At 52.1% G+C, this 25,521-nt stretch overlaps 1 protein-coding gene across 1 annotated transcript in view; it reads right to left on the bottom strand.

The window, feature by feature from the left end:
- The window catches only part of QARS1 (glutaminyl-tRNA synthetase 1), a 296,102-nt gene that overhangs the window by 245,897 nt on the left and 24,684 nt on the right, over positions 1-25,521 (bottom strand). Inside the window, exon 2 of the mRNA XM_085624343.1 lies at positions 4,694-4,841. Within this exon, the coding sequence (XP_085480469.1) occupies positions 4,694-4,841 (148 nt within the window). The remainder of the gene's footprint in view (positions 1-4,693; positions 4,842-25,521) is intronic.

The following is a 25,521-nucleotide window of genomic DNA, read 5'->3' as shown; positions in this document are numbered from 1 at the left end:
GACACAGACCGGGGGGGGGGGGGGGGGGGAGGAGTAGACACAGACCGGGGGGGGGGGGGAGGAGTAGACACAGACCGGGGGGGGGGGGGGAGGAGTAGACACAGACCGGGGGGGGGGGGGGGGAGGAGTAGACACAGACCGGGGGGGGGGGGGGGGGGGAGTAGACACAGACCGGGGGGGGGGGGAGGAGTAGACAGACCGGGGGGGGGGAGGAGTAGACACAGACCGGGGGGGGGGGGGGGGGGGAGTAGACACAGACCGGGGGGGGGGGGGGGGAGGAGACACAGACCGGGGGGGGGGAGGAGGAGTAGACCCAGACCGGGGGGGGGGGAGGAGGAGTAGACGGACCGGGGGGGGGGGGGGGGAAGGAGTAGACACAGACAGGGGGGGGGGGGGAAGGAGGAGTAGACACAGATGGGGGGGGGGGGAGGAGGAGTAGACAGACCGGGGGGGGGGGGAGGAGGAGTAGACACAGACCGGGGGGGGGGGGGAAGGAGTAGACACAGAACGGGGGGGGGGGGGAGGAGTAGACACAGACCGGGGGGGGGGGGGGGGGGGAGTAGACACAGACCGGGGGGGGGGGGGGGGGGGGGAGTAGACACAGACCGGGGGGGGGGGGGGGGAGGAGTAGACACAGACCGGGGGGGGGGGGGAGGAGTAGACACAGACCGGGGGGGGGGGGGAGGAGGAGACAGACCGGGGGGGGGGAAAAGACAGACCGGGGGGGGAGGAGACAGACCGGGGGGGGGGGGGGGAGGAGGAGACAGACCGGGGGGGGGGAAAAGACAGACCGGGGGGGGGGAGGAGACAGACCGGGGGGGGGGGAGGAGACAGACCGGGGGGGGGGGGGGGAGGAGACAGACCGGGGGGGGGGGAGGCAGACCGGGGGGGGGGGGGAAGAGACAGACCGGGGGGGGAGGAGTAGACACAGACCGGGAGGGGGGGGGGGGGGGGGGGGAGTAGACAGACCGGGGGGGGGGGTGGAGTAGACACAGACCAGGGGGGGGGGAGGAGTAGACAAAGACCGGGGGGGGGAGGAGGAGTAGACACAGACCGGGGGGGGGGGGGGAGGAGTAGACACAGACCGGGGGGTAGACACAGACCGGGGGGGGGGGGGGGAGGAGTATACACAGACCGGGGGGGGGGGGGGAGTAGACACAGACCAAGGGGGGGGGGGAGGAGTAGACACAGACCGGGGGGGGGGGGGACACAGACCGGGGGGGGGGGGAGGAGGAGTAGACACAGACCGGGGGGGGGAGGAGGAGTAGATGGACCGGGGGGGGGGGGGGGGGGAGGAGTAGACACAGACAGGGGGGGGGAGGAGGAGTAGACACAGACCGGGGGGGGGGGGGGGGGAGGAGGAGGAGTGGACACAGACCGGGGGGGGGGGAGGAGGAGTAGACACAGACCGGGGGGGGGGGGGGAGAGGAGTAGACACAGACCGGGGGGGGGGGGGGAGAGGAGTAGACACAGACCGGGGGGGGGGGGGGGGGGAGAGGAGTAGACACAGACCGGGGGGGGGGGGGAGGAGTAGACACAGACCGGGGGGGGGGGGGAGAAGTAGACAGACCGGGGGGGGGGAGGAGGAGTAGACACAGACCGGGGGGGGGGAGGAGGAGGAGTAGACACAGACCGGGGGGGGGGGGGGGGGGAGAGGAGTAGACAGACCGGGGGGGGGGGGGGGGAGAGGAGTAGACACAGACCGGGGGGGGGGGGGGAGGAGTAGACACAGACCGGGGGGGGGGGAAGGAGTAGACAGACCGGGGGGGGGGGGGGAGGAGTAGACAGACCGGGGGGGGGGGGGCGAGGTGTAAACACAGACCGGGGGAGGGGGGGGAGGAGTAGACAGAGACCGGGGGTGGTGGGAGGATTAGACACAGACCGGGGGGGGGGGGGGAGTAGACACAGACGGGGGGGGGGGGGGAGGAGTAGACACAGACCGGGGGGGGTGGGTGGGGGAGTAGACACAGACGGGGGGGGAGGGGGGAGGAGTAGACAGACCGGGGGGGGGAGACAGTCCGGGGGGGGGGGGGGGGGGGGGGAGTAGACACAGACCGGGGGGGAGGGGGGGGGGGGGGGAGGGAGTAGACACAGACCGGGGGGGGGGGGAAAGGAGTAGACACAGACCGGGGGGGGGGGGGAAGGAGTAGACACAGACCGGGGGGGGGGGGGGGAAGGAGTAGACACAGACGGGGGGGGGGGGGAGAGAGGACACAGACGGGGGGGGGAGAGAGGACACAGACCGGGGGGGGGGGGGGAGAGGAGTAGACACAGACTGGGGGGGGGGGAGAGACAGACTTGGGGGGGGGGGGGGGAGACAGACTTGGGGGGGGAGACTGGGGGGAGACGGGGGGGGAGACGGGGGGGGAGACGGGGGGGGAGAGACGGGGGGGGAGAGACGGGGGGGGGAGACGGGGGGGGGGAGACGGGGGGGGGGGAGACTGGGGGGGGGGGGGGGAGACTGGGGGGGGAGACTGGGGGGGGGGGAGAGGAGTAGACACAGACCGGGGGGGGGGGGGGGGGGAAGGAGTAGACAGACCGGGGGGGGGGGGGAGGAGTAGACAGACCGGGGGGGGGGGGGAGGAGTAGACAGACCGGGGGGGGGGGGGGAGGAGTAGACAGACCGGGGGGGGGGGGGGGAGGTGTAGACACAGACCGGGGGGGGAGTAGACACAGACCGGGGGGGGGGGGGAGGAGTAGACACAGACGGGGGGGGGGGGGGGGGGGGAGGAGTAGACAGACCGGGGGGGGGGGGGGGGGGAGTAGACACAGACGGGGGGGGAGGGGGGAGGAGTAGACACAGACCGGGGGGGGGGGGGAAAGGAGTAGACACAGACCGGGGGGGGGGGGGAAAGGAGTAGACACAGACCGGGGGGGGGGGGGAAAGGAGTAGACACAGACCGGGGGGGGGGGGGGAAAGGAGTAGACACAGACCGGGGGGGGGGTGGGGAAGGAGTAGACACAGACCGGGGGGGGGGGAAGGAGTAGACACAGACCGGGGGGGGGGGGGAAGGAGTAGACACAGACGGGGGGGGGGGAGAGGACACAGACGGGGGGGGGGAGAGGACACAGACGGGGGGGGGGGGAGAGGACACAGACGGGGGAGAGACAGACTGGGGGGGGGGAGAGACAGACTGGGGGGGGGGGAGAGACAGACTGGGGGGGGGGAGAGACAGACTTGGGGGGGGGGGAGAGACAGACTTGGGGGGGGAGACTGGGGGGAGACTGGGGGGGAGACTGGGGGGGAGACTGGGGGGGGGGAGACTGGGGGGGAGACTGGGGGGGGGGAGACTGGGGGGGGGGAGACTGGGGGGGGGAGACTGGGGGGGGAGACTGGGGGGGGGAGACTGGGGGGGGGAGACTGGGGGGGGGAGACTGGGGGGGGGAGACTGGGGGGGGGAGACTGGGGGGGGGAGACTGGGGGGGGGAGACTTGGGGGGGGGAGACTTGGGGGGGGGAGACTTGGGGGGGGGAGACAGACTTGGGGGGGGAGACAGACTTGGGGGGGGGAGACAGACTTGGGGGGGGAGACAGACTTGGGGGGGGGAGACAGACTTGGGGGGGGGAGACAGACTTGGGGGGGGGAGACAGACTTGGGGGGGGGAGACTGGGGGGGGGGGAGACTGGGGGGGAGACTGGGGGGGGGGGAGACTGGGGGGGGGGGAGACTGGGGGGGGGGAGACTGGGGGGGGGAGACTGGGGGGGGAGACTGGGGGGGGGAGACTGGGGGGGGGAGACTGGGGGGGGGGAGACTGGGGGGGGGAGACTGGGGGGGGGAGACTGGGGGGGGGAGACTGGGGGGGGGAGAGACTGGGGGGGGGAGAGACTGGGGGGGGAGAGACTGGGGGGGAGAGACTGGGGGGGGAGAGACTGGGGGGGGAGAGACTGGGGGGGGAGAGACTGGGGGGGGAGAGACTGGGGGGGGAGAGACTGGGGGGGGAGAGACTGGGGGGGGAGAGACTGGGGGGGGGGGGGGGAAGACAGACTGGGGGGGAGAGCAGGAGAATGTCTGCCAACCTCTGCTATCTGAACGTCCTATTGGACAATTTAATCTGGCTTGGGTCGGATTCTGCTGGACTCAGAGGAGAGACAGGAGTACTGCTGGAGAAGGAGGGTTGAGGATTGGGTCTAACGAGGGTAGTCTGAGAGGACTTAGTGACTGCTGCTAAAATGCATGGTGAGGTTAGAGAGCAATGTACTTTGGAGAGGTGAACGGAGGAGCTTTAACCTTGTGGCTGGGTGACTGTGATGGGCTCAGTGAAGAGTCGACAATCTTCAAACACATTGGTTGGCGAGAAGACTTGAGCTTCAGACATATGGGAAGATCTTTGAGAATATACAATAAAGATTTGGACATGTGGTTGGGTCTCAGACTAGAGTTTTAGACTTGTAGATAGATCAGAGAGGCAAGGGCTCAGAGAGAAGATGGGCGAGCGTGACAGTGACGTGCTCAGTTCGGAGAGGACTTAAGCCTCAGATAAATAGATGTCGGGAGTGATGGGGGGGGGGGGGGGGGGGTCAATGAGGAGGGCTAGGGGATTGAAATGTGTGGCTGGCTCAGAGTGAAGGGCTCGGAGGCAAAACAAGACCGTAAGACGCGTGGGTGGATACGATTTATGGACCAAGAACAAGGCTGAGCTTAGCAGAGAATGGTACAGAAAGGAAACCAGTCCACCAGTCTAGGCCTCCATACCGTTGAGCTGCAGGTCAGTGCTGATCTTCTTGGCGGTGATGTACCCCACAAGGAATCCCAGGCGCTTGGGGTCCTTGAGACGAGAGGCCACATTGTACAAGAGGGTACCGGTCACCTTATCAAGCGTTGGACCCAACACTGCTTGAGCCTGAAAATAGAACATAACATGGGCGTCATTGTTTGAAGACACACTCGCATCAGGACCAGTATCACGCCAGAACTACTGATCATACAAGTCAAGGACAACTACTACTGCACACAACAGACACTGAACGGCCACTGGTTCCTTCAATCCTACCTGCTATGGGTTCTTTTTTCATCCTGGAGGATGGTCCTCAATGTTGGGATTGGAGCCTTTAATCTTCGATACAGATAACTCTACCGCAGACACCGAACTAACGGCGCTACTTACAAGATTGGACCTTGAAAAATACCAACTGTTTCAAGCAAACACCTCTGGAGCCCTTCACAGAAGACTCGTCAAATTTGACGCATTGCAAACAACTTCTGGGCCAACACACACTTGCATATCCTAAAGAGGGGGCACAGGAAGGGGTTACCAAAGGCCTCCATGTCATAGGGTACCATGTTCCAGTTCTTGTTTATCTTTTCGGAACCCATATATCGAGAGTTGTAGTCTTGGCTCTTTTCAATTGAACCGACTGGACTAACGTAACAGATTACATTCGCTTTGGAAAACAAAGTGCAGTATCTTGAACAGGTGTCAGCCAGTTACAGACCTCATTTGGACTGTGTGGGAAAGGACTCTGAGAAACGCCCTTCACTGCTTCTTCTGCCCCCTAAATCTGGAGTGCCCAACAACTCTCCCAACCATGTAGTTAGTAAACTGCATAACACCTCTTCACGCCACAGCCGGTCCACAGAAAGCAGCCCCTTCCTTCCAATGACGCAATAATCAGTGCCCCAGACCAGACTTCATCATCACTCCCAACTTGCTTTTCCCTACTGGTCACTAGGAGTAACCCTTCGCTCCCCCACAACAGACTGCCTCCATAATGCTGGTATCTAGTCTCACTATCTTCACAACGTTACCTGTTGAATTGTAATCAAGAGTCCCATTTTACCTATTTTCACACAAATACAGAGGAACGACAACATAGTTTACGATCCGCCTATTCAAAAAACAGAACATTTCTGAAATTTGAAGCGTATATTCATTTGATCAATTAAGAACGGCAAACTAACAACTGTGCATATAGACAGCAGAGAATTAAAAAAAATATTAATAAAATCTTAAACTACTGCAATTGTGCAGAGCTGCAGGTAATACAACCCTAATTTTGCTGGCAAGAGTTTTGAGTTATTGCCCATATCAACTTACACCGATCAGTTAAATAATTATAAATTATGTTCTAGGCAAACTACATTTTTTTCCACCAACCACACAAATAAAGATGGCTAAATACACAAAGAGGAAAGAATAAATACAGTAAATCCCAGGGAGTTTATATATAAAATAAACAAAAAAGCAAGAACTTTAACTGTAATCCATCTGTGTTCATTAAGATTATATTGCTTCAAAAATGGTTGCAACCATTAGTGATCCAACCTTCTAAATCAGAAGGAGACACAAAGAACTCTATTCATTTCCACCCCCCAGTTTTCACCCCTGGGTTTCTCCCCGGCAACAATCGCATCATTTCGATGATTCGGGGTGAAAAAGAGCCGCTTCATGAGGGGGAATCCTTTCAGAACGTTATTTAACACACTGCATAATGACTGGCACAGTTTAAGGGTCTTAAACTGCTCCACCCACGGCTTTAAGTCAGTTGCGAATCAAACGACAGCTCAATTTGGGTATTTACTGAATGTTGAGTATCAGGATTAAAGCAAAGACCTCAATCTAAAAATACTTTACGTACTACTAATAACGCATGGAAAGACCATGGTGGATAAGTTGCGGCTGACTGGGATCATGTAATGCCAGTGACATCAACTCCTGCTCGCTGCTTGTACAGCGACGACAGATTGTATATTATAAGGTTACTGACACCATCTTTAACCTTTTAACTGCAAGGGGCACTGAAAGTAAGGCATGGGGGCACAAGTGTGGCCTAGCAAGACTTTGGGAGTCTGGTCTCCCAAAAATGAGCAAAGAACATGCAAAAACAACAAGCAACTGAAGGAAAAGCACAAAAACCACACCTGTACGAATAAATTGAGATGGTTTGGCACTCCTCCAGGCCCAGCCAGCATGCCCTGGAGCAGCAGCTGTCATCGGGTCTAACGGGTACATCCTCCAAGTTAATGCAAACAAAATGTGTTCCCATGTGACTGCCGCCAAGTGCTCAATAAACCATAAGCACCATGTCTCACGGTGGCATTCAAAGGCTTTTAAAAGGGGGATTAAAGTCAGCTGATTACTGGGCACCTAAATGTCACATTTTGGAGCGACCAAGCTGTAACTGGACCCCTTAGCCCCATGTGCAGGAGTTACCATTATATACTGGCCTCCCTTACCTCAACGGTATGCTGGCTGAAAATAAACTTAGCTGGAGGGGCACGTTTAATAATGCCTTTTAAATTAGATCGAAGTAAACACTAGCTTCATTTGCTAAGTGCAGAATTAAAATTCTGGAAATAAAATTTTTAAAACAAATGCCGCCTCTACCTGCATAGGAAAAACAGGCTCCAAGGGAATGAAAACAAGCATTTGCAATGCAATCGGTCTCGCATTAGGAAAGTTTGAGCTTTTTGTATTGTTAATTGACTAAATTTTTTATTTAGGTGTTGGTATTGAAAATATAGAAATTACTAGCTTTCACATGTACAATGTCAATAGTTTTAACTGTTGCAAATGTGACACCTATAGCATTTGTAATGCAATATGTTTTGTATTTACATGACTTCGATGTATTGATATTACAAATAACAATGGCTTTTAATTTTTGCAAATAATTAATACTTAAATAAAAGTTAATGTAAATTATAATGGCAATCGTTTAAACTTTTGTTAATAACTCTTGTGAAGATTAAGTTTAGTGTATTTAATTGCGCCTAAAATTCAAGAACATAAGTTAAATATTATCATTTTTTTGTGCCATTTGTAATAAAGCCTAAATATTGAGAGTACATATTAGAGATGGATAGATAGTAGAATATAATTATATGGCACTGAGTGGTTTTGTGTGGAGTGTATGTTGATTTTAGTGGCGTGCAATTATGTGGTATTGTGTTATTTTGAGTGTATCTTGCATTGTAATTAATTGGCACTGAGTGTTATTTGGAGTGCATGTGGCATTGAGTGTAGTGTAATTATGTGGTGTGTAATTATGTGGCGCTGAGTGGTATTTGAAGTGTATGTGGCATTGAGCGCTGTGTAATTATGTGGTGTGTAACTATGTGGCACTGATGGTTTTTGGAGTGTCTGTTGTATTGAGTGCATTGCAGTTATGTGGCATGTAATTATGTGGCTCTGAGTGGCATTCAGAGTGTATGTTGCCTTGCCTTTCTATGGTTCCTTAAACCCTTCGAAGCAATTCTTTTATTTTAACTAAAAGGATGGTAGTTAAATGGTGTTTATGGCAGGATGGTCGTTAAATGGTGGCTACGGAGAAGCTGTGTGCTGAAAGGCAAAGAGAACACGGGCGTGAAAGTGAAAGCGAGGATGAAAATGGATTGAGTGTGGCAGGATGTTAGTTAAATGGTGGTTACGGGAAAGCTGAGTGCTGAAAGGCAAAGAGAACACGGGCCAAAGCTGGAAGAGAACACGAGATGCGAGAGGCATGTGTGTGTGGCAAACACTGGTGGGGCTCAGAGCATTCTGTTGCTGCCTTGATGCCTGTGCGTGCGCACAGTGGGGCTGTGTGTGTGAAGTGCCTAAAGTTGCAAGAAAACATATGGTTATTTAAATCCTTAGACGCAGAATTAATGGAGCTAATGTTATCGACCTTAGAAGGATGAAAAGGGAATGAGCGCGGCATATGTTAACTTTGTAAGCGCAGAAAGCGTGCAGGGCAAACTTATTTTGGTTGTTTGAGACTCAGATCTGGGCAAAGCTGCAAGAAAACACGGAGGGGGAGGGCGGGCTGTGTGCTGAAAGGCAAAGAGAACACAGGCATGAAAGTGAAATCGATGGATGGCAATGCGTCCGTGAGATTAGCCCTGTGGTGGGGGATGGACAGGTGAGAGGCGCCATGAGGAAACCATCTCTCGGCATGCTGTGGCGGGGGAGCGCATTCCAGGCGGGGGAGCGGACCCTTTGAAGTATGATGCCGAGGCTGTGGCTACACGTGCACGCACCAGTGGGCTGAAGCGCTTCCCCAAACGGATTGCATGACGGCACGATGCACGCGATTGTGCGCGTGCTCGCCATGCAATCCACTTTTGGGAGCACTTTGAAATGCCCCTCTTACTAGAGTCTCGGATAGCGATTGTGAAAACGCAATAGCTAGGCGAGACCTAAAAAGTACTAGGGTCGGAGCAATGTTTTTAGGCCTGACATACGTAAACGTTAGCCGCTTCACCAAGTGTTTACACAAATTAGAAATGTGCACACAATTCATACATGGGGCCTTTCAATATGCCCTCTTCATCTACTGGTCTCTTCAAACGTCATTCACATTTTGCTTCTGCTCATCACAGCGTATAACACGAGGCAATATGTCGGCTCACTACAGCCATTGGTTCTCTTTTTCTGTAAGTGATAGGATTTTGCCTCTCCATAGCTACCTAAAATGTAGTCCACTCCTATGCCAGAGCTTGGTAGCCAATTTTTGGGTTATATTTTTTTTCCTTTTGACAATTCGGCTTTTTTTTTTTTTAACGTACTATTTTGAAACATATGCACACCAACTTCATACTGGAACTTTTGTTGAATATTCTTTATTACTTTGCCACTTGGCATACCTACTGCAAACGTTTGCTTAAAAAAATTGCAAGCTTGCCAAAGCCAGACCTACTGGCTTTGCCAATGCTTGCTAGAAAACAAAAACCCTGGCAAGCAGACATTAAAAATACAAAACATCGATGGACGAATCACTGAGGCGGCTTCCCAATCCATTGTTTATTTTTTTTTGCACACCATGCCACCTCAGTTGGACCCAGCTATATGCAAATCAGTCTTGACCCTTCTACAATCACAACAGTCCAGCCCGAACTGCCAGGCCCGGTCGCCCCTGAACCAGATCACAAGCACCCCAGGACCAGTCTCACCCTAGTTATGGGCTCACCAGCCAGGTACAGCTTAGTTCCAATGACACTATGCACGGCTCTAATGTCTGGGCAAAGCCGTCTCACTTAGGGAGTCACACACAGAATACAAAAACTGATGGATGGAATGCTTGAATGAATCTAATTTACTGGTAATCACTCAGGGCTGCCTCGCAATTCATTGTTATTTTGAACACCATGCCACCTAAGTTTGGACCCAGATGTATGCATATCAGTCTTGAACTTGATGCAATATGAAGATTCAAGACTGCAACTATAAATTACACAGATCTCGCAAGCAAAAGCAATAAGTACCCGAGCAAGACTGCTCCTATTATAACCGACACTTGTTGAATACGCAGACAACACAGCATGTTACACACCTCACCAGCAGGTGTATGAACTACCTTCAGTAATATTGCTCCTGTTATACCCCAGCACGTCCTGAATACAGACATCAATACAGCATTTCATACACACTGGATATATTTGGCATGAAAACTTTGTAGCTTGCGTTGCGCAAGGGCACGAGGCAGGGGTGGCCGCTCTCGTCCCTGCTCTTCGCTTTAGCACTGGTAATGTTAGCGGCGTGGGTCAGAAGGGACCCACTAGTATAAGGGATAACGATTGGGGCGAATGGGAAGGAAACCTTCACTGTATGCAGATCATATAATCTTATATGCCACGAACCCCAGATCTAGAATACACCGTACACTGCACATATTCCGGCTGTTCAGAACCTACCAGATTAACTGGGACAAGTCTCTAGAATTTACATTGACGGGAGTTATACTGACCATGCCACCCAGTAGCAACGCTAGAATGGTCAGAGACAAATGTAAATACTTGGGCATCATTTCATCGTGGCGGGAGTCAGAATTCTTGGACAACAATACAGTCCCCAAACTGAACAGGCTACGGTAAGACATTACACACTGGAGAACACTGCCGGTCTCTCTCATGGGAAGAGCGGTTCTTTTCTAAATGATGGCGCTACTGCGTCTACTATACGTCCTTCAGAACACTCCATACAAAATCCCGGCAGAGTTCTTTCGCAAGATAGACTTGGAAGTGAGGCAATTATTATGGGAGGCCTGGCGGTCCCAGATATCAGCAAGTACAATTGGGCCGCGCAGTTGGTCACGATCAACGATTGGGTCTATGCGGGGTGGGAGGAACCAGCATATCAAGTGGACCACCATTCGATGGGTCAGAAAGGATATTTAGATGCATTGTACGGAAGGGAATTAAACAGATTACCAAAACATACCCAAACGACCATGCAAATTTGGAGGGAGACAACCAAATTCCTTGAATGGGAAGGTCAGATAACAGAGCGCACCCCCTATGGAATAGCGACTTTCGGAGAGAAGTGTGCGGATTCGGGGCTTTTGTACATGGAAGCTATAGGGCATAGAGTACTTAGGGGAAGTCTGGAAAGGGCAAAAAAAGGTTCAATTCCCTAGAATACAGACAGAATATCAAATGCCAAATACAGAACAGTACCGCTACATACAATTGAAATGGGAGACCACATATCCGAATATACACCATTAGAGACAGATTACTCCTAGATCCCAATACGGTTAAGAAAATAATGAACACTCCTTTTACCCTAGTGACTCTGTGGGAGCCAGGGAGAAGTGGGGATCCTGGAAGAGTAGGACTGGGAGGAGACCATACAGAGCCCCAGAGAAGTAGCCATAAGAGCACGATTGTGCCTCACACAACTCAGAATTCTCCATAGGTCCTACACAACCAGAACTAGACTACAACGAATGGGTAAATGAGACTCAAGTAAATGTATGAGGGGATGCTCCGAAGATGGTACCTTTTTCCACACGCTGTGGAGCTGCCCAGTGATACTTATTGGAACAAGGTCACGCAATTGATGACTGCAGTGGTGGGGCAATTGGTTCCACTGGATGCCCGTTGGCATATATTGTATGTCACCGGCGAGGCGGAGTGATCAAAATACTCCAGCTGTGGCGACTTAACAGCCGTAGACTCAAAAAGGAATGTGGCCAGGGCCTGGAGGGCAGCACAACCCCCCCAAAGTCTCAAACTGGGAGAAAGATCTCGATTGGTGTTATGCAGCTGAAAAAGAGGTGTATCAAAGCCGCAGATGCCCTGAGAAATGGGGTAAAGCATGGGACAAGTATGTGGACTATAGAGGGACCTGAAATGTAGCAATGTGATGGTAGAATCAAGCTGTGAAGAATTGCTGGACATATCAAATCCAACTGCTAATAAATCGATTCACCTAATAAAGTTGACAATTGGAATAGGGCCAATGTGGAATATGTGATGACACTACCTCCAAGGTGGCCCAAATATATAGAATGTTAAAAAACTGATTTTTTGCTATGCATCTGTAAGTTTAATTTAAAAAAATTGGTAACTCATTTGGAATAAAATTCCACTAGGCCAAGAAACCCTCTGACAATCTTTACTGTTTGGAAATGTGACTCATTAATAGCCTCTGCCACTTCAATCTTAGGGTTTCTACCATCTCCCCTTACTTTATCTCCGCGACGGTGCATTTGACAAATGTGCACTTACTGCACTCGATGCAAGGCCTCTCCTTCCAAGATATCTAATACTAGTACGACCTTAGAATCATGGTCTGCTTTGTTTCTACCCATAATTAATATGTAATCTTCCAAAAACATAAAGTATTTCACAACCTTAAACAACTCCAACAACAACTGTCGAAACATCCAAGCAGAGTTACTAAAGTAGTAAGACTTACTTTCACGCATGGATTTGTGTCCCGTCCTGGTTACCAACATTTGCAAGGAATCTTCTAGCCAGTGAGTACATAAATTCAATAAACTATGGTACAATATAGCAGAGGCAAGCAATACACAGCACAGCGGCGCACAATACAGAGCGCGCAAGATACAGCAGAGGTGCAGTCCAATCGTCACCTTCCGACTACTCACTTTAACACCCAATTCAAACCTCTCGTGCCCATGGTTGTACACACCAGACCCGGGGACGCGGTCCTTAAAGGAACATTATGGAATACTCAACACAACACTCCCTTCAGGACAGACGGGCAGACATTTGTCATGCCCAATAGCACCTCGGAGCGCTTTGTCGCCACAACTTGGTTTCAATCTTATCGTAAGAAGTTATTCTGGCAAAGTAGCACAAAGCGATTTGAGCCCTTTCTATCAATCATTTCAGGTACACACAAAGTCCTTTAAACTTGTACTAACTAGTGAGCTGTTTAAATCTAGAATAGTTTTGTTAAAGTATGAGCTGCGAGACTCCAAGTGGGGTCTGCATTGGGATTTAAATGTCATGTCGACTAAAATCCCAGGACTCCAACAAAACTCAGTTCCCTTAGAGAGAGAAGACTTATGGCCTGGCTGCAGCAGCAGTGCAAGCTCCCCTTACAGACACAATGGCTGCAGCAGTTCAATTTGGGCATACCCTTCCCACATAGGGCGAACATCAAAAACAAACAAGATGGACGGAATGTTGCACATTGGCATAACATTCACCCCCAGTCACAGATCTGGGTTTAATCCATTGTTATTTTGCTCACCTGTCCATTGTTAGACGGCGACCTCAGAGGAGCCTGGAAGGGGTCCTGACTACCCTGAGACCCACCCTCGAAGTATCGTAGCCGGGCACTGGCGGGAGACTCCCCAGGGGGAGGAATCTCGTATCTAGGATCGTACTTCTGGCACCACACGACACAGAGTGACCACACCGGGTATTCTGAGAAATCAATCTTTATCAAGTAGGTTATCACTGCAAATATGTACAAGGTGAGCACGGGCTCAAGAGTCTCGGAAGGGGTAGGGGGTAGCGGGACAGTCTCTGGTAAAGGTTCAAAGCAGGGACGTATCCGGCGCACAGCTCACAATCCTCGAGCTGGGGGATACGATGTTGTAGTCGGGGTCCGGCGGGACCGTGAGAGTCTGTTGGAGCCGCGAGTCACTCAGCGGGCTCAGGTACAGGTTCGGAGGTCTTACGATCTTCAAGGAGCCGCGAGTCACTCAGCAGGCTCAGGCACAAGTTCGGAGGTCTTACGATCTTCAGGGAGCCGCGAGTCACTCTAGAAGGCTCAGGTACAAGTTCGGAGGTCTTACGATCTTCAGGGAGCCGCGAGTCACTCAGCAGGGCTCAGGAGGGTCCAAGTTCCAGGAGCCGCGACCACGTCGGCAGGCTTTCGTTGTTCCAGCGTCGAATCTGTCGGACAGACCCAGAGCACCCCTTGTTATAGGTCGACCCCTCTTTGATGTCCAGAGTCTGTGCAGGCAGGGGTCTTGTCACCTGGGGGTCGCTTGTCGGGATTTCCTGCTATTGTCTTTTGATCCTTTCAGGGCCGGGTCGGGAGGAGTCCCAGACACCCAGCAGGCACGGAGCCAGCCCTCAGGGAGGCCGGAGGGCCGATCGAAACCCATCGTCCCGGGGGAGTTCAGAGGTGCGATAGAAACTGCTCCTCCCTCTCTCATCCCCTGGAAGCGTGATGTCCTCCAGCCGGAGTGGCGCCTCTAGGCCCGGGTCGCGCTGGGGCCGGGCGGCCATCTTGGTGCATGAAGTGGGCACGCGGGCCCGGGGTGGCCGAAAGGAGAGAGGCCATGGACGGGGATGTCCGGGTCGGTGCGTGTGTCCTGGTGGGGAGGGTCGGCTGGGCCGTGTGCTTGGGCTGCAGGTACCAGGTTTCGGTGGTGCGGGGGCACGGAGGGCCATTCTACGATGCCGGGTCCAACATCCATCAACTGTTGTTTTTGCATTGGTCACCCAGAGTGGGACGGGTATGCTCAGACGCGAGTCCCGTGCTCTCCATGCCACTGAAATCAAGCTATCCTGGCTGAAAAGGGGTGAAACCCCGAAACCGGTCCTAGGATGCTTGGTTCCAGTCCAGGGAGGACCTGGCTTGGCAGTTCGGGCTGGACTGTTCCCATGAGGCACAGGGTCAAGACTGATTTGCATATGGCTGGGTTCAAACTGGAATGGCATGGTGAGCAAAACAACGATGGATTTAGGCCCAGATCTCTGTACTGGGGTGAATGTATGACATTGTTCTGCATTCTGTCCATCAACTGTTTTTGCAACTCCCCTTAGACACAATGGAACAGCCTCGCTGAAGTAGTGCAAGCTCCCCCTAGCCACACAATGGAACAGCCTGGCTGCAGCAGCAATGCCAACTCCCCTTACAGACACAATGGAACAGCCTCGCTGAGGCAGTTCAAGCTCCCCCTAAAGACAATGGAACAGCCTGGCTGCAGCAGCAGGAGCTCCCCCTAGAGACAATGGAACAGCCTGTCTGCAGCAGTTCAAGCTCCCCTTACAGACACAATGGAACAGCCTGGCTGAAGCAGTTCAAGCTCCCCCCCTAGAGAAACAATGGGACACTGGCTGAAGCAGTTCAGGCTCCCCCTAGAGACACAATGGAACAGCCTGGCTGCAGCAGCAGTGGAAGCTCCTTTTACACACAGTGACGGTACAGCCCGGCCGCAGCAGTGCAAGCTCTCTTTACACAAAAAGTGCAGCCTGGCCGCAGCAGCAGTGCAAGCTCTCTTTACACACAGTGACAGTGCAGCCTGGCGCAGCAGTGCAAGCTCCCTTTACACACAGTGATGGTACAGCCTGGCCATAGCAGCAGTGCAAGCTCTCTTTACACACAGTGACAGTGCAGCCTGGCGCAGCAGTGCAAGCTCCCTTTACACACAGTGAAGGTACAGCCCGGCCGCAGCAGTGCAAGCTCCCTTTACACACAGTGAAGGTACATCCCGGCCATAGCAGCAGCGCAAGCTCTCTTTACACACAGTGACAGTGCAGCCTGGCGCAGCAGTGCAAGCTCCCTTTACACACAGTGATGGTACAGCCTGGCCATAGCAGCAGTGCAAGCTCTCTTTACACACAGTGACAGTGCAGCCTGGCGCAGCAGTGCAAGCTCCCTTTACACACAGTGATGGTACAGCCTGGCCATAGCAGCAGTGCAAGCTCTCTTTACACACAGTGACAGTGCAGCCTGGCGCAGCAGTGCAAGCTCCCTTTACACAGTGAAGGTACAGCCCGGCCGCAGCAGTGCAAGCTCCCTTTACACACAGTGAAGGTACAGCCCGGCCATGGCAATAGCGCAAGCTCTCTTTACACACAGTGACAGTGCAGCCTGGCGCAGCAGTGCAAGCTCCCTTTACACACAGTGAAGGTACAGCCCGGCCGCAGCAGTGCAAGCTCCCTTTACACACAGTGAAGGTACATCCCGGCCATAGCAGCAGCGCAAGCTCTCTTTACACACAGTGACAGTGCAGCCTGGCGCAGCAGTGCAAGCTCCCTTTACACACAGTGATGGTACAGCCTGGCCATAGCAGTGCAAGCTCCCTTCACACAGAAAGTGCAGCCTGGCCACAGCTGCACAAGCTCTACTTACAGAGAGCAAAGGAACAGTCGCCGACAGCAGCAGCACTAGCTCCACTTTTAGCCACAGACTGGCAGCACAAACTCCCCTTACAGACAGCAACGGTATAGCCTGTTTGCAGCAGTGCAAGCTTCCCTCATATGCAGCGAAGGTACAACGTGGCTGCACCAGGGCAAGCTCCCCTTACAGAACCCATGTACAGCCTGGCAGCTGAAACAGTGTAAGCTCCCTTCCTGCGGCCTGGAAATGCAGCGCTAGGTCCCTTACCAACAGCATAGCTGCAGCAGGTATAAGCCCCCTTTACCCACACCAACACTACAGCATGGCAGCAGCAACACTGCAGGCCTTCTTTGAGCACAGTACATTATAGGATGAGCAGTGGGCACACTTCCCTTACCCACAGCAGCAGTGCTGGGAGGACGACGGGTGGTTGAAGGGGTCACCTGCAGGAGGAAGCAGCATGAAAAATGTACCCCCGGAGAAGTGTGGGTGCTGAATAAGGTCTGAAATATGGACGCAGCCAAGGACTGGTGGTGGGCCAGCTCAGGAGGTGTAGGTATAGCCAGGGTGAGGGCACGATGGGGCACAGGCAGCAGTAGGAGACGAGAAGCTAAGATGGGGGCACAAGGAAGAGGGTCGTGGTAAGCTGTATTGAGTGTAAGTGGAAGAAGTCTGTATATTTATAAAAGCACTTTATTTTCTCATGCAGGTGCAGTGTTATGTCAGAATCCACTTGCAATTGGAAACTTCTATCACTTCTAATAACGTATTCAGTCGAGATGAGGGACAGTCGCTGCTCTTTTCATACGCAGCTGTAAGCAATGCAGCCATTACCAGTTCATTGGGCCTGCCAGAAGCCTCTTGCGTCACTGTGTAAGGTAGTGGGCAGAGTGGTGGGCAGACACAGGTATGGGCAACCTGCTCACCTCCTGAGAGGAGAGTCTTGGCGCAGTGAGGCAACGAGGGTGGGCTAGGCACAAGTTGTTCTTTCCAACAGGCTGCCCCCCTCACCACATTATGTCCTCTTGTTATGCAGGCCTAGAATCATAAACCCTGGACTGTGTCTCACCACATAGGTTTACGACGTGTTGTATATACCTTGTAGCCTTTGAAAGTAACAGTGACCTGCTTAATTACATATGAATGAATAACAGATCGCTAGAGACTTGAAATACATGCAATTACATTTGCCATGGAATTCCTCACTCCCTTACAAAATCCCTATAATGCATAGTTTATGGTACATTAGTCCATATAGGGGTCAAATGTACACAACTGATCCACAGAACCATACCAGATAGTGATCTTGTAGGGGAGATATTTAAAAGGTACCTTAACGGTGGGTTTTAACAACTTTCTAAAAGTGGTGATGTTTGCTGTGTACTTTATTTGTTCTGGCAGACAATTTCATGGCTACATCTGCCTTCCAGCCCTTAAAGACGCTGGCAGCATCTGTGCTCTCTGGCATCTTTTATTAATAAACACAAGGCATGAACCCTTAAATTCTCCATTTGAGCTTGAGGAAAGAAATCTTTTAAAAAGCTCCATGTAGAAAACAGGTCAGAGGAAGTGTGACAGGTCGGACCGTATTCACATATTAATATCAAGTAATCAGTACATGCAGTTGTATCAGAAAAGTAGGCCACTAACCGATTTAACTAAGATTTGGAAGATACTCCCATTCCGATGCTCAACATTAAAACAGCCCTGGGTGTGTCACAGCATATGTGCACGCTTAGGTGGCCCTTTGTGGACTTGGTTTATAAGTTTAATTTACTGTTGGAGGTTGGCAGGGAGCAGACCCAAAGCTTACACTATCTATTGCTGCATTGGAGACAAATTTTAAGCGAGGCCTACAAATAGAGAGAACAGATGTACACACAAGTCTACTTAAGCTTCCTTTCACCCATGGCAAGTTAGTTCTGCCCACACAGGCCCCTCGTGTGTGGCCATCAATACGTTTTGAATGGTTTACATTTGTATAAACTGTGGCACTGGAAAAGGCCTACAGTTACTTGTTGGCTCGAAGGTTGCAAGCCGCCAGACTACTCGAGTGTGCAGTCCAAATTGAACAGCACTCACTTTTACAAACATGCGTTTATGTGGGTGGGGTGGAATGGTTTGGGTGCTTGCCAATGAAATAATGTCAATTACGTACGGTCCCAGTTAAGCACACGGGGATGATGCCTGGGCGGAGGCACGCGGGTGCCATACACCGATTATTAGGAAGGAGGACTATTTGAACAGGTTGTTTTGGAAGCCCAACTGGGGTGAGGCAGCAAAGGTGGAGCAGAGGCAAGATGCAGGGTGTGGAAATGCACTGCACAAGTCACTTCTACTAGAAAGGGATCACCGTCAAGATCTGATGCCAAGGGAAAAAAGTCCCACAAAAGGCACAAATTGGTTGGAATCATTTATTTGCTGACAGACTATTTAGTAAATCAGCTAAGGAGACTGATCAGCTGCTGCAGAGCTCCAGGAAAACTGCAGATCCGAATCCTGGCAGGGTCAAGTCAGCCTTCGATTAGTCAGAGTTTGAGATGGGTGATGGTTACATTTGTTACTGCGATGTCAAGGAACAATTCGTTTGGGGTGTGAACTACATGAACAGTCAATACATTTGCTGAAGAGTGTTCCTGTAAACTTTAAAGTGTAAAAAAAAAAAGTTCACTTTCATTTATGGTGCGTCGGGTACAATGAGATGGCGGCTGTGCCTTTGGGGAGTATCTGTTTGCCTTTATTACTTTTATACCGGGTAAACTACAATGATTGTATTACTTTTTTTACGCCAGCTAGTGTTGATAACCGTGAAAAGAAAATGTAGACCGGAGTCTGTGTGTCTTTTGCTTTCTCGCCCTTAGTGCGCCAGGTATGCCCAGACGTGGGTCCTGGGCTCACTGTGCCACTGGAATCAAGGTATCCTGGCTGAAGCCCGAAACCGGTCCTAGGAAGCTTCTTTCCGGTCCAGGGAGGACCTGGCCCAGCAGTTAGGGCTGGACTGTTCCCATGAGGCCCAGGGTCAAGACTGATTTGCATATGGCCAGGTCTAAACTGGGGTGGTGGCATGGTCAGCAAAAGAATAATGGATTTAACCCAGATCTCTTGACTGGGGGCGAATGCTTTGATTTGTTCTGTATTCCGTCCATCAACTGTGTGTCTTTTCCCAAAAAGTTTAAGCCCATAACCCTAATATCTGTAATAACTGAGTGAGTCAAAAACCATCTGGCAACTTATTGGCAATTTTTTTTGCAGCGGAAATGATCCTGGGCAGGCATCAAGCAGGATTCCAGCTGAGACATGGCACGGAAGTACTACCACTAAGGACCTGGCAAGATCAAGGGATCAGCCAAGCGATCCTACGTTTAGATCTCTCTGCAGCCTTTAAACCAGTCAACCATGAACTGTTGTACCTTGCAAATAGCAAGATTCAAAGCTAGGCTTTTGCCTGGTTTCCCTTCTTGACGATTAGGTCCCTATCAGTGGCAATGTTAACCGGCCACTAACCTAGGTAGGGCCTCAGACCTATTCCAATACACTTTTCAATTTATATGTGCAACTCTTAAGCAATTGGAATAGCTGCTTCTCTTATGCCGACAACTCAGTTGGCCCTTACATTCAGTCAATGGTCAACCAACTCCCTTGGTAGGATGGGAGAGTTGTCTGGGTTTTCAGACCTGGATGGCTAATAACTATCGAAATCGCACTGAAGACAGAACTGAGGTGCTAGTCTTCAATGGGTTTACTTAACAGAGGTCATACGAATTCTGGCCGCAGCAACGAAGGGAAGAGCGCACTCACCTGGCAACACTGTGGAGTACTTAGGATTTTTAATATACCAACAGAAAGCATTTCTCCCCCAAATCCATTGGATACGGCCCTTTGAGAACACTCAGGAAAGATGGGCCTTTCCTTCCCAGGGAGAGGTTTGTTCAAGTGCTATGCGCTTGTGCCCTTCCACAGATCGATCACAATAACCACCTACAAGTGTAACAAACATGACTTCGCCAGAACGTCAGTGCCTGCCAAACATGGTCTGGTGGTGTTCAGATTTCTAACATGTCTCACTAGCAACAGAAAAACAACTGCCAGGCCGCCATAGGAAAGAAGATTACCCTAAAGCTAGCCGGGCTTATGCATACAGCCTTATATAAAACTGGGCCTTCCTTCCTCTCTACTGTCCAACGAGAACCTTTTACTCTCTCTTTAGTTTCTAGTGGTTAAAGTACCTAGTAGCTGCAAAGCATGAGCTGATGGGAGATCCTTTTGAGCTGCAGGGTCAAGAATCTAGAACGAGTTTCCATACAAATCATGAATGGATTCAATATTTAGAGGATTTAGGAAGGCCGTTTGCGCTCGTCTCGCTTCGCACCCGGCCGAGGCACTTGATCAGTCTACTGAGTTAGGGCGGTTTAGGTTTTTGAAATATCGTTTCTGGATTCTTTACCCTGGTTAATATGAAATTGTTATTGATGTCATGGAAGGTTCTCCTCATCTACAGATTGTTTTTCACCTGGATTTGTTGCCCGGCGACAGGATGCTTAAGTGAATGTGCACTTAACTATTATAGTAATATTAATAAAAGTACTAAGTTACAGTATGCCTAGTATTATTGCATAAAATAAAGACCCCATACTCCCTCATAGACACCATTAAAGTAACTACCAAATGCCATATAAAATGCTTTTCCTTTGAATAGAAAGGAAACGGAAAACAAATAGGTTTGGGGGTAGGGGGCAGGAATCATGGATGAAATCGGATAGGCCACCTATGTATACAACGCTCTTACACTCTCCCCAATTGCTTGAGCAGGCCCATCCAGTCCAGTTTCTTTCTAGTGGCACATGGCGCCACTGGGATTGAACTATTGAATCATTACTAAAAGAAGACAGGTCTGAAGGCTAGAAGTAACAACTCCCACATTATGCCTCCATATCACACATTGCTGTAGACATAGCAAACTGGTACCCTTATCCAAATCAATGCCAGACAAGAAACACCATAAATAAGAGCCATGTTGGAAGATTAACCAGGAAATCCTTTTGTGCCATTGACCAAGAAAGGTTTTCTGCTAAACCAGTGAACACCTTGTGACCACCATTGCTAAATCCATGTCACTGAAGACTGTATCCTTCCCCAAATCCGGACTCCCCTTTTAATTATGATTATATGGTAATGTTCACACTGTACATGGATAACACAAGACCACCAACTCATTGTCAGTGAAATTGCTCTCCCGCCCTCGCAGCTCCACCATTAAGCGAGGCCTTCCCCAGAGCCCCTGCACTCTATTGTTGGTGTTCAAGGCCCTCCTCCACCGCAGGTTTCACCTGCGCCTCATCCCTGGTGGTCCAGTGGACCGGTCTCAATTCTCTCGCTCCACTTTCTCTCCTTTTTTCCCCTCACTTCTATCACCCCCCCTTCACTCTCCTTCTGGGTCTTTCCTCCACTCTTTCTAGCACTTTTGCTGCCTTATTTGCACTTTTCTTTCTTTTTGCCTTTTTCAGTCAGTTTTTTCCCCGCCGCTGCTGCCCCCGCATCCTTTCCTCCCCAGCGCGACCAGTGCGACCGGCCCAATCTAGCTCCCCTCCCCACTCCCGCCTCCCAGCTGTCCAGCCCTCCCCGACCCCTACTTAATGGCAGCCACTGCGCAGCCGTGCTGCCGGTGCGCCAAAGGCAAGCCCGTCTGCGCCCGTCCGCGACCAGCGCCAGGAACCCTGGATCTCTGCACCGCCAACGCTACGACCCAGCAGCACTCTACGCTCTCAACCCAGGCCGCAACAACTGCAAGCTAGCATCACCAGACAACACCCACGAACCCTTCAGCTGTCACCCATGCCGGCACACCTGCAGCACCGCCAAGACCACAGACCCAGCACAACCCGCCCGCAAGAACACAACCGAACTGAAGACCCTGCAATGCATCCTCCTCAACGTCCGATCCCTCCACAAACACGCCACCGAAATCTGGGACCGCCTCGACAGCACCACCTCAGACGTAGCATTCTTTACCAAAACCTGGACAAACACCACCTCGGGACCAGCCATCGCCATTCCCCAAGGATACAATATTTCCAGGAAGGACCGCCACCCACCCGGGAGGAGGAATCACCATCGTCCACAAATCCACCCTCCACCTGAGCACACTCCCCGACGAGCCCATACACCTGATGGAACACCTTCACTTCAAGATACAGGCCGGCCCTACCTCCACCCTCATCTACAGACCACCTGGACCCCACGGACTTTTCGCCAACTCCATCACGGACATCATTTCCCCGCAAGCCATTGCGTCCACCAACTACACCCTACTGGGAGACCTCAACTTCCACCTCGACAAACAACTGCACCCCAGCACCACATCCCTCCTGGACAACCTCCACAACATTGGACTCCGCCAGATCGTGACCGAACCCATGCACTCAGCAGGAAACCCCCTCTTCACAACAGGAAACTTCATCACCTTCAGCCACACCACCGAACTCCCATGGACTGACCATCGATGCGTCCACTTCACCTTCAGCAAAACACCCACCATCCACAGACACCAGCACCTGCTCCCACGACGAAACTGGACCAGAATCACCAACAACCAGCTAACTTCATCACTCAGCAACTCCACCCCAACCATCGCAGAAAAAAACGCCACAAACACTGCAGCCCGAACCCTGCACAGATGCATCTCCAACAGCGCCAACACCATAGCCCCCCCTCAAGAAAAACAACGACACCCACGCCAAGAAAGCTAGATGGTTCACCACCGAACTTCGAGAGTGCAGACGCACTTGCCGCCACCTCAAAAAGGCCTTGAGGAACACCAAATCCACAGAAGCCCACAACAACTTCAGAGCTGCCACCAACGCCCACCACCAAATCATCAGAAAAACGAGGAAAAAAAAGTGATTGAAGACAGACTATCCACTCATGCACACAACAGCAAAGAACTCTTTATCATCATCAAGGAGTTCGCCCAACACACCAGCGAGTCTACCGACATCCCTCCCTCACTAGACCTCTGCAACAAACTCAGCACCTTTTTCCACCAAAAAATCAAAAGCATCTAAGACAACTTTGACAAAGACAACCAACACACTGAACCCTCACCAACCACCCCCGACACCCTGAAGCCAGTGATCGACAACTGGACAGCCCTCACCACCGAAGGCACACTGAAGACGAAGTCAATCCACTCCGGGGCACCCACAGACCCCTGCCCCCACCACATTTTCAACAGAGCCGCCGACACCATCGCACCCATGCTCTGCCACACCATCAACCGCGCCCTGGCAATCGCCTCGTTCCCCGATGACTGGAAACACGCTGAGATCAACCCCCTCCTGAAGAAACCCTCAGAAGACCCCATCGACCTCAAAAACTACAGACCCATCTCCCTGCTCCTGTTCCCAGCTAAAGTCATCGAAAAAGCCATCAACAGCCAACTCGCCACATTCATCGAAGAGCACAACATCCTCGACTCCTCCCAATCCGGCTTCAGAAAAAACCACAGTACGGAAACCGCCCTCCTCGCCGCAACAGACGACATCCGCACCTTACTGGACAAAGGAGAAACAGCAACCCTCATCCTTCTTGACCTCTCAGCGGTGTACGACACAGTCTCACCGCACCCTAATACGCAGACTCCACGACGCAGGGATCAAAGACCAGGCCCTCGACTGAATCTGCTCATTCATCTCCAGCAGAACGCAGCGGGTCAGACTCCCCCCTTTTCTCTAGGACCCTACACTCACCACCTGCGGAGTCCCCCAGGGGTCCTCCCTCAGCCCTACGCTCTTCAAGGTTTACATTGCTTTGCTCGCCCCAACGTCAGAACCTACGTACTCCGTGTGTCATACGCAGACGACACCAAACTCATCATCTCCCTATCCAACGAACCCAACACCGCCAGACAACTTTCGAGAAGGCATGGAAGCCGTTGCCAAATGGATGAAAAACAGCTGCCTACAACTAAACACCAACAAAACGGAAGTACTCATCATGGGCCCAAACCCAGACGCCTGGAACGACACCTGGTGGCCCCCGCCCCCTCGGAAGCCCACTCACCCCCACAGACCACGCACGCATCCTGGGAATCATCCTGGACTCAGAGCTCAAAATGGACCGCCAAATCAACTCAGTCTCGACCTCCTGCTTCCACACCCTCCGCCTCCTACGTAAGACGTTCAAATGGATCCCCCTCGAACACAGAAAGACAGTCACTCACGCCCAGGTCACCAGCAGGCTCGACTATGGCAAAGCACTATGCCGGAATAAACAGAAACCTCATCCGCAAGCTACAGAACATCCAAAACGCCGCAAGACTGGTCCTCAACAAGACACTGCCACATCTCCCAGCACCTGCTCACACTCCACTGGCTCCACATCGAAGCTAGAGTCACCTTCAAGATGCTAACCCACGCTCACAAGGCCCTCCATGACACCAGACCAGCATACCTGAACAGCCGACTCAAATTCTAAGCACCCCAAAGGACCCTGCGATCAGCCCAGCTCTCCTACGCCGTGGTTCCCCCCACACCAGAAACACTAGATCAGGAGGCCTTCCGCTCCACCTCAGACAGACATCGCTCCCCATCTGCGCAAAAAACCTCAAAACCTGTCTCTTCAACAGACCACCCACTCTCCTCCCCCCCCCTCTTTGATGGACTGGAACCTGCGACCCCCCCCCCCCACCCTTGAGACCCTTACGGGTAAGTAGTCGCACTTTAACACCTGATTGATTGACACAACCTCGCCTTCTTGCAGAATGCACCTCTTTCCCCAGTCACTCCTGTTGCTAACCCCGATACCTTGGCAGATAGTTCCCCACTTTGAGACAATCCAATAGGCGACCTCCAAAATATGACAGCGGCACACACATGAATTGGAGGACCACACGGCACCAGTTATTCTAGTCCACCCAAAGTCCATGGCCTATTTCTCCTCCCTCCTATTATGAGGCAGGCTACCTGATCATAGACAATTATCAACCAATAAAACTATGCAGCTTTTGCAGACAGGATTCTAGTCTATTAATTAAATAAATTCATAAAAACACCCCTGCTCGAGATCTTTAAAGGCCATATTTCCGCTAAGATGATTAAGCCCCCAAGCAAGAGAGATACTTAGACATACTTGTACGTGATGCTGCTCTTCCCCTACAATAACACCAATGTAAACTTAGTAATCTATCCGCAGGAGATCCAAAGCTGTCTTCTGCAGACTCTCTGCTTGGCTCAAATGCTGAGGCTGCTCTGAACTACAATATTGCTGTCTGCCT

This window comes from Triturus cristatus, chromosome 9, assembly GCF_964204655.1.
Source record: "Triturus cristatus chromosome 9, aTriCri1.1, whole genome shotgun sequence".
Lineage (NCBI taxonomy): Eukaryota > Metazoa > Chordata > Amphibia > Caudata > Salamandridae > Triturus > Triturus cristatus.
Note: the sequence above shows the minus strand (reverse complement) of the source record. Positions and strands in the feature narration are given on the sequence as shown.